This window comes from Sitodiplosis mosellana, unplaced genomic scaffold (assembly GCF_009176505.1).
Source record: "Sitodiplosis mosellana isolate CC-2019 unplaced genomic scaffold, AAFC_SMos_1.0 Smas_scaffold_6181, whole genome shotgun sequence".
NCBI lineage: Eukaryota > Metazoa > Arthropoda > Insecta > Diptera > Cecidomyiidae > Sitodiplosis > Sitodiplosis mosellana.
The window spans coordinates 3,855,137-3,870,150 of record NW_022601422.1 but is presented as its reverse complement, the minus strand read 5'-3'; the positions used below and the strand labels follow the sequence as shown (position 1 = coordinate 3,870,150).

Sequence of the window (15,014 nt, the reverse complement as noted above, 5' to 3'; positions counted from 1 at the left end):
TCGTGCAACCAAGCAACAGCGCGCTTTTGTTTTCGTTTTCTCGTTTCGAATTGTTTATTTTTGTTTTTGTTTTTGTGGTGGCATTCAGAATCTTGTTGTGTTTTTTTGTTTGTTTTTCGTCGTGTCGTTCCACACAAATTGTTCTCCCGATCATCAACATCATCAAAATAATCGCGACGCGAGCGGAAAATAAAATGCGAAAAAGGAACTAGGAAGAAAGGACCAAACAAAGAAACAAATAGAACAAAAAAAAAATATGAAACAGAAAGCTTTTTCGATTTCTAATTGCATTTGGAGTGTGTTTGTGTTATGTGTGCGTGTAGGTGCGTATGTGCGTATGTGCGTATGTGCGAGTGTCTTATTTTTTCGGTGTGAAAAAAAATTGGTTAGTGCCTGGGTTTTCTGTTCTCTCTCCCACACACACACACACACACAAACTCATCCACATTTTGATTTAGTCTTTTGTTTTGGAGCGCGCGCCAAATCGAATTAAATTCACAACCAAAAGCAAGCAGTCAAAACATTCAACGACACCGAGTAAAAACACAAGCGCAGATAAAACGCTCAACTTTGAATTTCATTTCGAAAATGTATACGTACTCTTCTTGGGTTTATTCTAATTTTTTAATTCTTTTTGGAACCAAAGTCTAATTTCTATTTAAATGATGCTTTTGTACTACGAGCGTGTGCACGCGCGCCAGCGACACACAATATTACAACTAATTGCAATTACAACAGTTAAACTGTTTAATGGGATTTAATTAGTGCAAACGAAACAAACGCAGCCAATTGAATTTGGTTTATTTACAAGTGTTTGTGTGTATGAGAGAGAGAGAGAGAGAGAGTGAGAGCGAACACAAGCGATAAAGAGCAAAACAAAACGAAACGAAACGAAAATGAATAAGACCAAATTCGGAAAGAAAACGAAAGCGAAAGACACAGAAAAAGCCATTCCGGAGAAATGTAAATGATTCGAGACTTATCTATGCTTGAAATTGAAGTCTTATCGCAAAATTGCGCAAAAGTATGCACGAAGAGACTGATAAAAAACAGTACATTGATTATCAGACAGTCAAAATGTGCCCTCAGGCAAAAAAAAGCATCGACAAACCAAGCGCATTCTTCTACACTTTTTTACTTATTCGCTCTTTGTCGTTACTGTTTTAGCGATAGAAAAAACGAGTCACTCGCAAAAATTACTCTTACTTTATCAAAATCAGCAGCAGCAGTGGCGGCGGCAGCGGCAGCAAAAGGAAATATCCTTCGGAAAGAGTGAAACTGCCTTTAAAAAAAAATTATCGCTTCTTCATTTTATTTCGATGCTGCGGAATGGTTGCTATTGTTGGAAAGGAAGTACAATTGCCTGTTCCGAATGAGTTCGAAAGCACATGAATACATTTGAGGGAGAAGAAGGTTTTGGGTGCATGTGTCTGTGAATGTGAATATTAAATATAAAAAAAATCGAACGGAATCATAATGATGTACACACACACACACACACACACACACTTCAAGTGAGGGAACATAGAGAAGAAGAGTCAGTGCTATGGGAAGAGTAAAAAGGAGACACACTAACTGTGACTGGAGAATAAGTGAGAGAAGAGACGGTTTGGAAGTTTTGATGGGGACCCACAAGGAAAATAAGCAAGGGGAGAGTAAAAACGATAAATACTAAAAAGATATCATCGCTCGCACGGATACATATGTTATAGACGTTGACACATTGATCGTGTTATCAAATCAAGAGAGAGAGAGAGCTAGAGAGGGAAGCCCTTTGATAGATAACTGGCATAGTTGTAGTTGCCATGCTGTTGCGGATGTATCAAACATAACACGACACGTTCAATTCCATATTAACTGATAACATGATTGACGAGATGATGCCGAAAGAACATCATAAAATTGGTAGAGAGCAAGCGACAACAGACAAAACTCACGCTACAACATCAACACAGTAGCACACAATAACAAACAGAGCAGAGCGCAGCTGACAAATGATGAACAAAAATGAACACACACACACACACACAAAAAAAATGTTTTTTTTTTCTCTCTCTTTCTTCTGTTGTACACACAGCCTAGCACACAGCTCAAGCTGATTGTTAGTTTTGTGGTCGAAAATCATCGTTGCTGGTTCCATGTTTTGTTGTTATAAACACACGAGCGTGTGTTTGTGACACTCGATGAGCTGGATGAGAAAACCCAAACGTTATCAATTTACGAAAACAATGCGAGAGCGAAGGGAATTAATGAAATCCAAACGAAAAACATAACCAAAACTAAGCCAAATGACACACATGAATATACGGAGAGCTCCAGTTATCAATGCACTCATGTGCGAAATGATCTCTTTCTCTGTGTTGCTCGCTCTACTCTCTCTCTCTCTCTCTCTCTCTCTCTCTCTCTCTCTCTCTCTCTCTTTCTCTGTGTGTGTTTATACGGATGGCGCGAGCGATGTGACAGCATGCGATTTCAACTGGATGATAAACTCTGGCCGAACGCACAAACACACAAACCAAAATGAGACATACAGATTTAAAACACACACAGAGAGAGAGAGAGACACACACCTTATCCATATGGCTGTGTATGTAACGAGTTCCAACTAATGACTCTAATGACCAAACGTGGATGGAAATATTATCTCCAATTCATCGTTTATCGTAATCTAAAAACGCATATCAACCGTAATTTAACAACGAAATGACAAGCAACACCAGTAGCAGCCGACCACAAATTCAGTACATCGCCGCCGTCATCATCATATGTATCGATATATATCTATGTGAACGCGTAATCAACCGGACATCTCTAGTTAAGCGATCATAACACCATCAAAATGGTGTTTTCAAATATATATATATATATATATATATATATATATATATATATATATTAATGAACTATCCGTGGAATTAGACCAAATATTTTTCGGCCCCATATGCATTACATGGGACTCTGGCACGCCCGTTCCAGATTATCATCATCTACTAAAATCTCGATGGTGATTCCCGAAAATGAACATGCCGAGACACAATCATCACATTCCAAAACTATGCACATACACTTGAAGCCCATAACGCTATGTGGTCATTATGCACTCGATCTCTCTTTCTCGCTCGTTCGTTCGTTCGTTCGTTTGCTTGCTCTCGCTCTCTTTCTTATCCACTTTGTTATCGCAACGACCATCTGAACAATGGCCAACGCCAAACAATCGTGAACCGCATTCAACTGCCGCGATTCAATTCCGTCGCATTGTCTGCCAAACTAAAATCTAATTCGCTTTATATCTTATCCACTTTCATCAATGAGTGTATAAACGTGTGTGTCTTTGGATTACGGAATGACTCAGAGGCAAAATGCGAACATTTTTTTTTTTTGCTCGAGGTCAAACAGATGAGCTTTTTCACACACACTCACTCACACTTTTTTCTCTTCGCTCCCTTGTCGTACAAAGATGGGTCTCTCACGACGCGCGAACGTGCGCGCACCCACATCACCTAATGGCAATTCAAATTCGTTTTTACGATGAACATTGAATTCCTTTTTTGCTCCCACCGCTTCTTTCTGCGAATCGCATTTACAACCATTAAATGCCGTCTTTTCTTTTAACAAGAAAGAAAGAGCCATTCTTTTGGAATTCGTCTCTTTATTCATAAATTCCTTATATTCATGACAAATATCGATTATCTGCTAGTTGAAGAAGGGAATTTTCACGTTTTCGTCCTTAGCCTGTCTTCAGAAATTGTAACACCGTATCGATTTCGGGTGAGCATGTTGTTATCGAATGACAGAGCTGTAGCAGCAGCAAAACGACGGTTTTTTTTCTGCTGAAAATTCCAAATTCAGCTTTTCATATTGACTTTCATCTCGATTCAATTCAAACATCGCAGTCACCTAGACACGATTAAATGTTCCTACATTTTGACGATGCTACGTGATGTGCTGGCAATTTTTCCTGGTCATTTAGAACCTTTTCAAATATTAGCTTGGCATGAGTATGCAAAAATTGTTGGTTTGCATAGAACAAAACCCCTAACCGCAGTGCGGTTACCGCACACCTTTTATTTTATCAGGAAAAAGAGACAGAAAAAACACATGAAACATCCAAGCATTTTCTAACACTCGACTTTTAAATTACATTTGCTACGTAGAAAATATGGCATAGAACAAGTCAAAATTGGTCGGAAAAGCACTTCTGAATTTAAACAGAAGTGCATAATACCACACTCGATTAACGGTTGGAACTAGATTGTCAATGTTACAACAGGTGAATTCCGAAAAGAATATTTCTCTCTGAAAAGTTAGGAAAAAAAACGATGGGTTTTTCACCGTCTTGAAAAGGCGTTAAATATTTGATGGTTTCGACTTTGTTTTTCAATTGGTGCTCTTAACCCAAATTCACTAACGAGTCGGTTTTTCTCGCTTCGCAATTTCGGGGAGGTGAAAAAAATTAGTCGTAAAATAAATGGTCGTAAATTGGTTTTGAGGATTGCCTCTACACTTACACACACACATACACACACCGTTAAACGTAAAGTAGCGTTGATTGCGATGGATGTTATTTACGATAATTAAAAGCATGAATTCAAAAGTGTCCATAAATTGTGCCTTAAATTCCTGGCGTGCAATTAGAGGTCGTTTAATCTGAATAGAGTGAAAATGTCGTGAATAACGTTGTTATTTGTATTTGGTTATGCAAGATGAAGATCTGAAGGCAGTGGGATGAGTTTGACTGCCAATCGACTCTGAAGAAATAATTGTTTGGTATTCAATATGATATATGTATATTATAAAATGATTGGTTTCGTTTGAAAATGTTTAAAGCTAAGTAAATCGCCCGAATACCGAATCGATTACCTCAATAAAAAAGAACGAATAAAACGAGAAGAAAAAAACACTTTACCATTTGATAAATGATTTATTTGTTCCTTATCAGCGAATCCAGTGAAGGATAATATTGAAAAATCTAGAAGATGAATGCACAGAAAAAAAAAAGGATATATCCCTTTGAAACCTTTTTTTTTTATCAATTCCAAGTGAAATGAGACAGAGATGAAGAAAAAAAAGGGGAAAAGACGTAGCCTTAAGCGAAAAAATATAATCGAAATAATTTTGCGTTTTAATTTCCTGTATGTAATTATTTCGAACGTTCAGTTGGATTTTTGGAAGTTGAAGGGAAACGTTCAATTCAAAAATGTATGTGGGATGTTAATTGAACGTTATCGTTCCACTTCTAAAAATTCAATTGAACGTTCGAAATAATTCCGCATGATTTTTACGGATTGTGTTCCAGAATACCGGCACGATAAACATATCCATTCCATCCCATACGATATAGACCACTTGTATGCTCTCGCTTTCTCTCATCCTCTTTCACCCTTTCTCTTTCTTCGCTCGCACACACACTCATTCGCTCTCACTCTTTGAGCTCCCTTCTCCGTCAGAATGTTGTGTTTGTATATTTCATCTGGAACCGTTGAGTCGAGCGCAGAGCCCACCACATACTGCAACAAGCGCAATAGGTTTTTCCCTGTGTGGTTGTGATAATGCAAGTAATACTCGAAAAACATTTCTAATCATTTTCCAAATGTAAATTTAATGACAACGCATAAACTGAACGCAAATGCGGGTAGATATTTGTTTCCCTCAGCATATGTTTCTCTGTGTCTTTCTCTCTCTCTCTCTCTCTCTCTCTCTCTCTCTCTCTCTCTCTCTCTTTCTCATATGCAATACAATTTTTGGGCTTTATAACAAATAAGCAAAACCGAAAAAACTAATACGTTGTCAATACTTTGACGACGACAAACTGCAGATGAATTGTTTTTAATATTCGCAATTTTGTTTCTTTTTTTCCCTTTCACGCGATCATCATCATCAGCTGGATCTAACACTTTGGCCAACTGGAGTTTCTATTCGTAGTATAATTGGTAGCGAAGCGAAACAAAGTTGAATTGCAAGGAGGAGGAGCTAACTTATAGAACGAAAAAAAAAACAAAACAAAAGAAATCACGACAATAAACGTCGACAACACCAACGAAACGCACAAATATCATATCGATATATTTTAGAGTTAACAAAACATATCCCCCATTTATTTGGATTCGGAGATTTGGCGGATTTTGAAGTTGTATTTTTTTTTCCTTCATTGTTCATCGCTCGAAGCTCCGAATTTCGGTTGAATCCCAGAATTATACAATCCCCCCGCTGCGTTGTGTTCTTGAGCATTACGAATAGACAGAAAGCTGAAAGTATATCACACGCGAGAGTGAGGCTTTGGAACGAAGCGAAAGAAGAAAGAAAAAGCGAAGCAAAGAAAACGGGAATATAAGTACTACGCACATAAGCACGCATGCGCACCACACAAATCATATAAAACGAGTACCGTACGTTTTAGGGCCAGAAAAGCAATAAAACACATTCGTTGTACTTCGAACAGAGTAATTCGGGAGGCAGTGAAAAGAGAGTGAGAGAGGAAAACTCGAACGCGCACCATCGCACTGACAAAGCTGCTGAGCCACCACGCACAATACACAACAGACGACGACAACAACGAACACAAGCGAGAGAGTGTAGCACGAATTATCTTTGATTTTGAAGAAAATCGAAACACGCTGCCGTACAACAGCCAAATAATACACAATAAACGAACTAAGTCAGAGCGAGAAACAGTAGCAGCAGCAGCAGCAGAAGTAATAAAACGCATTCCCATTTAAGCTCAATAATGACAGAGGGTGCGACATCTGTATCATGTCTGGATGAGACAATACATCATAAATCATCATTAGCGCCGGATGAATCAATTGAATTGCCGGCATTACGGAACCCTTCAGATGCTCACACTCAGGAAAAGCAACAAGATAAGGTAATTTTCATTATTTTGGATTTCAATTCATGTCACATTTATAACTTTATGCATAAACAGTGAGCAAGCAAGCTTTGCTCTTTATCATAGCGACACAGTAAAACCAGCACACTTTGGTCTTTATATGTCGCATACCCGCCCTTCTCCTCCACCAGTCCCTCTTTGCCATCACATGGGCTCATTTCAATTTAAACTCGTTCGCCTCGTGTGTTATTCGATGCAGATCATCGACGCTTCACTATTTCCATCAGCCATTTCGAAGCCAGTCGTCACATATCATTCAGCATTCACTCAAATGTACAATTTGATATGATTTGATGCATATGCTGTGTCTTTTTCGCAAACAGTCGCATATTCATTCACTCAACGACATATAAGCCAAGCTCGCAAGCACACACCGAGATAAATTACACTTTAAATTGAATCGAACGAAAATAAACGACACCATGAACACCAAGCTTCATTTCCATTTTAGTCTACTTTGAATCATGCACACACACACATAACTCTCTCTCTCTCTCTCTCTCTCTCTCTCTCTCTCTTTCGACTCGACTCGACTCGAAAACACACAATCCAATGGCACACTCTTTACGAACAAATAAATGAACGACCGACCGAGACAGAACCTCTCGTACTCATTCATTTTCACACATCACACACTCACGAGCCGTTCAACAGATTTAATTTATCCCGTTTTACAACCTTCACTATGGCACAATTGCATTCGAACGAGATATGATGCCTCTGACGCTCCGCTCCACTTCAACTCCGTACGCCATTCGGCTCATGGCAATCCTATCGGGGCTCTATCTCTCTGTATGATTACTGCCATACGCGTTTTTATTACATTTTATTTGTTTCGGATGAACTTGCTTAAATGTAATTCATTGATAAATTATGTGGCCGGAGTGTGCAATTGACTATCATGAACCGCGCATTAATCACACACAAAAGGCATTTTGATTGATTGCATTTAATTAGTATATTTTTGTTGTGTGCAGCGCATCGATTGCATCCATTATCGCACCTGCAACATTCAACCAAGCATATCTAGATCATTCATATTGATAATCTCTCTAGATATTTACATCGGAATGCGGTCACAATATTCCATTGTCCAAATTCATGTTCATTTTTTTTTCCATGTGCAAACATATAATTATGATGCGAGCGAGAGAACGAAAGACGGAAGGAGAGAGGGAGACGGGGCAAAAATGAATATTTTTCACCCCGACAAAAAAAGATGCCACAAACACTTTTATTACATTTTAAATTATGCAATAAAAATGTTAGTTATTTGACGTATAAATTTAGGTCCCGGATTATTCATATCCATTTTAAATACTTTAATTTGAACGTTGAATTCTTTAATTTTAAATTGAAAGGAATTTCATTGATATAAAATGCGTTTTTGGAATTACGATGGAATATACAATTTATTTCCCGCTTCCTCTCCCTTTGTCGCAAAAATCCGTGTTATGGCAAATAGTTTAAGCTCTTTTAAACCATTTGAATAGCAAGTTCTCAAGTTCTCAATTTAATTTTACAATCAACACTTATCCAAATACACAGCGAGAGAATCTCTCACATTGTTCATCTGTACAGACAATTTTCATTCATATCATTCGAAATATTATCATTTCATTCAGAATAATCCACCAATTTTTCTTGTTTCTTTTTATTTCTTCTCAAAACAATCCGTAGAAACAAAAGGTACAGCTGCCAGATCGAGGAACATGGTCGAGCAAACTAGATTTCATATTGTCAGTGGTCGGTTTGGCTATTGGTTTAGGCAATGTGTGGCGTTTTCCGTATCTATGCTATAAAAATGGTGGCGGTGCATTTTTAATTCCATATTTTCTAACGCTCATATTAGCCGGTATACCGATGTTTTTTATGGAATTGGCACTAGGGCAAATGTTAACGATAGGCGGTCTGGGTGTATTCAAAATTGCACCAATCTTCAAAGGTAACATACACACACACACACACACACACACACACACACACACTTTTTCCATTATTTGCATGCTTTTAACAGGTTGCCTGTATTTGGTGTTGTTGTTTTTTTTTTCAAAAACAAAATTATTCCGAAAAAATCCTCAAAGGTGTTCATTTTATGGGTTCTCAAGTCAGATTATAATGTGATATACTCATAAATGGTAAATGTTTTTTTTATTAATGAAATTTCTTTTGGGATACAATGATCATGTTTGGTATTATGAGATATAGTCATTAGACTTTACATTATATGATATTTCTTAATATATTCTTTGTGTTGATCAACACTTTTGGATTTGATTTGTGGAAAATCGTAAAGAACCACAACATGACGGGGTATATACTCATAATTATGAGTGAAGAAGAACAAAAAAAAAAAAATAACTGAACCAAGGCATCAATTGAATTCATTCTAATGATTTGGTATTTGTGTCACTTGTCTCGGATTGGTTATAATCGAATTGCCACAGAAAATCCATACAAATTTTCCCGTATATCGATCGATCATCATCGCTACAGGAAATGTGCATGTGAATATGGCATAAGGATTGAAAATTCAATTACGCCCGATTAATTGAATCATCTCAAACACAAATCTATATTGATGTGATACAGAAACAGAAACAGATGGCGAGAGAGATAGAAGGAAAGCATTGAGACGATGGGCAACAATAACCTATCTCCATCTCGTTGCATTGATAAACTTTATGCAAAACACATGTGTATTCATATTAACAACATGTAATCCGGAAATAATTGAAAAAGTAGTTTAATTAACTCATGATTAGGAGATTTACTAATGCAAAAGTTTTATTCAACATAAGAACATTTACATTTTTGACACACAATAGTTTCATATAGTTTTAAAGTTGTTCCGAGTTTTTCTTCAGAAAAAAAAAAAAGAATGATTCAACTCCATCAAAGCAAACATGCACACGAATTCTATTCGCACACATTTTTTGGCTTAAGTTTGGCAAATCTCTTTCAAAAGCTGCGCAACAAAGTATTTCAAAATATTGCAAAGTTCAACGAGAGAATGTGCATTTTTCACATTTTGCTAGCAAACAAAGAAAAAAAACTAAATGTATAGAGGCAACACAACATTCATTCACATTTTGGAAAAGCTAAACATTTCCCTTGTAGTTTGTTCATATTTTTCCGGTTGCAGAAGAAAGAAAATTCACAACAATTCACAATCCAAACCAAAGCAGTTGAAATATTTTCAGTTTAACAACAAGAATGTGGTAAAGCTGTAGGGAGATTTGTGGAAGAAAAATCACGGAGAAAAAAACCGATTCTTTTGTGTCCGATGAAGAAAAAAAAAACTAAAACACACAAAAAATGGTCTATGATAAAAAGTTTGCAAAACAAAATATTCGATTTGTGTGTGAGAGTTTTTATCCCTCATCAAGGGGCACCATGAAGCTACTAAGATAAACGTAATCATAATAATCGAAATACAGACAAAACTCGAGCCCAATATAAATTACGGTTAAAGTTTCAATGGGCAAAAAAGGCGATCGAGAGAGAGAGAGAAGAGAGAGAGAGAGAGAGAGAGAGAGAGAGAGAGAGAGAAGGAGGCAAAAAGTAATTTCAAAACACACACACAAAGCCCAGCTAAATATGTATATCACACAAAAAGCGTCGAGTTCAACAGGGCAAGAGAAAAAGTTTTCAATTTAATCGGATTTGGTGAAAATTAAGGATTCGTTGCATTTGCCGCACATGTATTGAAATGATTACCATGTTAAACATGTAGAGTTGAATCTCTCTCTCTCTCTTTTTCTCGAAGTTTCGCATTCAAAACGCGCATGTATAATTGAAAATTGCGTACGCGTAGTTCCAATCTATTGAATGCGATGTATGTGTGTGTGTGTGTGTGTGTTTTTCCCTTCTAATCGTTCGAAATAGGCATATTTTTCGATGAATGTGAAATGCATTTCATTGAGTTCGGAATGTAATTGAACAACTTTGTGTATTATTCACTTGTGGCACGTGTGAAATTTGCAATCGCACCAATGAATCCGATGAATAAAAAGTGAACTGAGGAAAGGGAACGAAAACCAGAGAATGAAGAGAATGAGTAAATCTGAAACCGGAAGAATGTTATAGCACCAGATTGAAATGTTGTTGTTGTTGTTGCTGTTGTCATAGTTAATATTGTACCATCTGACACGTTTGAATTGATTTTGCTCCTTTTTTTTCTATATATAAATATTTGTACGTGTATGAACGCATAGGAATCGGATACGCTGCCGCTGTTATGTCATGCTGGATGAACGTCTATTACATCGTTATTTTAGCTTGGGCAGTATTTTACTTCTTCATGTCGCTGCGTTCAGGTAAATTGACGAACATCATTTCAAATTAATGTCATGGTGTGCACGCGCGCATAAAATGTCAATGTACTGTCATGTGATCATGAAATATTGATGTTGATTCAATCAATCGTCTCTTCATTTTTATCGCCCACCTCAACTCCAACCCACCTCCTGATACAGATGTTCCATGGCGTACGTGCAATAATTTCTGGAACACAAAGACTTGCGTTAATCCATACGAACGTAAAGAATTGGTTTGCTGGAACAAAACAAGCATCAGTCAAACCGTGAAAATGTGTTCATTAGCCGGCTCAAATTACTCCACCAACGAATTAACCGATCCGGTCAAGGAATTCTGGGAGTAGGTCACATTTCACTCTATTTTTTTCACCTTTTTTTTCGCAGCCAAACAGCTAGTCATTTTTCTTTTTTCCACCTTTTTTTTTCTTACAAACAATTCAAAGACGCCGTGCATTGCAAATTTCGGACGGTATTGAAAGCGTTGGTTCGGTTCGTTGGGAATTGGCTGCCACACTGTTGGTTGTCTGGATCATGTGCTACTTTTGCATCTGGAAGGGTGTCAAGTGGACCGGCAAAGTCGTCTACTTTACCGCTTTGTTCCCATACTTTTTATTGACAATACTATTGATTCGTGGCATCACATTACCCGGTGCCATTGAAGGAATTAAGTTTTACGTTATACCGAATTTCGATAAATTAAAGGAATCAGAGGTACACAACCACATTATTTGCTTCGATTGGTTTTTTAATGATTTGCCGTAAATTTTATCCGATATTAGGTGTGGATTGATGCGGTTACACAAATTTTCTTCTCGTACGGTTTGGGTCTTGGTACATTAGTTGCTTTGGGCAGCTACAATAAATTCACCAACAACGTCTATAAGTATGTATTGTTGGAATGAATTCAATGTTTCGTAATCTCTTTGCCAACAAATGTGGTTTTCTATTGATTTCGTCTGTAGGGATGCGTTGATCGTGTGCACGGTGAACTCAAGCACAAGTATGTTTGCTGGTTTTGTGATTTTCTCCGTTGTCGGTTTCATGGCACACGAACAAGATCGACCGGTAGCCGAAGTGGCCGCATCAGGTCCTGGTCTTGCATTTCTAGCCTATCCATCGGCTGTTCTGCAACTGCCTGGTTCACCGTTGTGGGCATGCCTGTTCTTCTTTATGCTGCTGTTAATCGGTTTGGATTCACAGTTCTGTACTATGGAAGGTTTTATTACGGCCGTCATCGACGAATGGCCACGATTGCTGCGTCGTCGCAAGGAAATATTCATTGCGATCGTCTGTGGGCTTAGCTATTTGGTTGGATTAACCTGTATCACACAGGTGAGTACCACGTTTTATATAATCACACAATATTTTTGGGATTTTTGTGGAAATCGACTAATTTTTCCCGAATGTTTCTTTGGTCGTGCAACAGGGCGGAATGTATGTCTTCCAAATTTTGGACTCTTATGCGGTCAGCGGTTTTTGTTTGCTTTTCCTAATCTTTTTCGAATGCGTATCGATTTCGTGGGCATTCGGAGTCGATCGATTCTACGATGGTATCAAAGAAATGATTGGTTACTATCCAATGCGTTTCTGGAAATTCTGCTGGTGCTACACAACCCCATTCATCTGTTGTGTAAGTGATGTTTTTTTTTTATTTTATTTTTTTTGAAATTGTTTTTTCAATTTTTTTTATCAACTTTTCCAAATTCCTTTTTCTTCAACTTTTATTTAAACAAACCAATCGAAAAAAATTTGGTTCAGAAATTTAAAAAAATCTAAGATAATATCGTCCATAAGCGAAGCATTTGTTTCAACGAATCATTACAATAATCTTTCACTGTTTTTCAATCCGTTTTTAGTTCGTATTCTTCTTCAATATCGTCCAATGGACTCCGGTCAAATACTTAGGTTACGAATATCCGGCTTGGGCTCATGCATTCGGTTGGTTCACAGCTTTGTCATCGATGTTGTGCATACCCGGTTACATGATTTGGTTGTGGTATAAGACACCTGGAGACAGAGATACGGTAACTATCGAAAATTTTCTACTAAAAATCTTTGTTTTTTCCTACTGAAGTTGAAACAGCGCATCAAAAAAAAAAGACCGAAAATAATATGAAAAGTATCAAAATACGAAATTTCCTTACAACATTTTTAATGTTATTTTTATTATTTTTTTTTCCTCTTTCTCTTTCCTTTGCAAATCGTCAACAGAAAATTCGGCTTATCGTTAGAATTGATGATGATGTGAAAGCGTTGCGAGAGAAGATGGTCGCCGAACAACAAAAACTGAACGAAGTTTATCTGTAATCGTGCACGTACTTCGTTGAAAATCAAAAATGAACAACAAAAAAATGCAACAACAAAAAACAACATAAATCAAATCGATCGAATAATAATGAGACTAAAATGCTAATCAGCCCATTAGCTCATATCAACTATTTCTTCCATTTATCCAGATGAGAGCACAACAATAAGTCAACGACCAAAAAACTGAAGCAAATTTCAAAGCAACAATACAAAACAAAACAAAAACATATTTACAAACAAAACAAAGTATTTAGAGTTTAGTTTAGAGAAGAGAAGAGCGATTTGCTCTTGAACAAAAGACAAAAAAAAAATAATCCAAACAAAGAGCAGTTGAAGGACTAATAATAATAGATCAGACATTTTTCTTCGAACAACAACAAAAAAACACAGTCAGTACAATGTGTCATGCTGTTCCAAAAAAAAAAAAACTGGATATATACTGTTTGTGACAGCTATTTAATTTATTCAATTGAATCCCTTTCGTTGAAAGTGCTAATAATATTTATTTATTATTATTATTTTTTTGCTAGATTGTACGTTTTTATTTTTTTGGTTGTCGACGTTTTTCGAGTTGGTCGTTTTTTTCGACGACAAACTGATTCAAAAAAAAAAAAATGAAAATAGAAAAATGTAATAAAATGGATTTGTTCCATTTGTACAATTTACCTAACAAGGAAAACCAATGCTTCCAAATAAATATAACGAAACAAAAAAAATATTATAGAGAAACAAAATATTTAAAAAAAAATAACTAACAAAAAAAAAATCAAATCAATATTAATAATAAATTAATCTAATCGTAGAGAAGAAAAAAACAATTTACTTGACTAAATGCCGTTTTTATTGTTTTTTCTGTGTTTTTATTTTTGATTGTTAGAAATGAGACAAAAGAAAAATTAAACAAAATTTAAGACAAACCAAGCAAGTGAAACAAAGATTTAGCTTAATTCTCATCCTTCGGGAGCTTGTGTGCAATTTGACGAAACATACAAACTCATTATAATAATATTAAAAATAACAAAAAAAATCCAAACAATTCACATTCGCACAGATTTTGACAAGAAAAGCAAGAACAATAATTCACCCACAGCAACAACCAAAAAAAAAACAGCAAATAAATTAAAATCAAATATTTACCGATTTAGCCAAAATAAAGAAAAACCAAAATAAAAAAAATTCTATATATAAATATATATACATTTTAGAAAATATTTACCACAATAACGACTATTTGATTCAAGAAGAAAAAACCATTTAAGCTTTATCTACAAAACAACAACAACAAAAGGATGAAATTATTCGACCATAATTTATGTAGAACTTAATCGCTCCAAGATCAGATTCCATGCAACAACTAACCACCATTCAATAAATACTAAACGTCATTACGATTATTCTCACCATTTCATAATTCAGTACTTTAAAGAAAGAAAGAAAAACTCTTCTATTTAATTAAAACCAACCGAAAAAAAAAAATCTTCCGAATATGAATAAATAAA

General features: G+C 36.2%; 1 protein-coding gene across 1 annotated transcript in view; it reads left to right on the top strand.

Moving 5' to 3' along the window:
• LOC129576162 (sodium- and chloride-dependent GABA transporter 1) overlaps positions 1-14,726 on the top strand; it is a 15,507-nt gene extending 781 nt beyond the window's left edge. The window contains exons 2-11 of the mRNA XM_055460813.1: positions 5,882-6,865; positions 8,570-8,834; positions 11,107-11,208; positions 11,368-11,548; positions 11,652-11,919; positions 11,988-12,091; positions 12,171-12,540; positions 12,635-12,838; positions 13,065-13,232; positions 13,420-14,726. Of these exons, the coding sequence (XP_055316788.1) occupies positions 6,725-6,865; positions 8,570-8,834; positions 11,107-11,208; positions 11,368-11,548; positions 11,652-11,919; positions 11,988-12,091; positions 12,171-12,540; positions 12,635-12,838; positions 13,065-13,232; positions 13,420-13,515 (1,899 nt within the window). The 5' untranslated portion in view covers positions 5,882-6,724 and the 3' untranslated portion in view covers positions 13,516-14,726. The remainder of the gene's footprint in view (positions 1-5,881; positions 6,866-8,569; positions 8,835-11,106; positions 11,209-11,367; positions 11,549-11,651; positions 11,920-11,987; positions 12,092-12,170; positions 12,541-12,634; positions 12,839-13,064; positions 13,233-13,419) is intronic.
• The last annotated feature ends 288 nt before the right edge of the window (positions 14,727-15,014 follow it).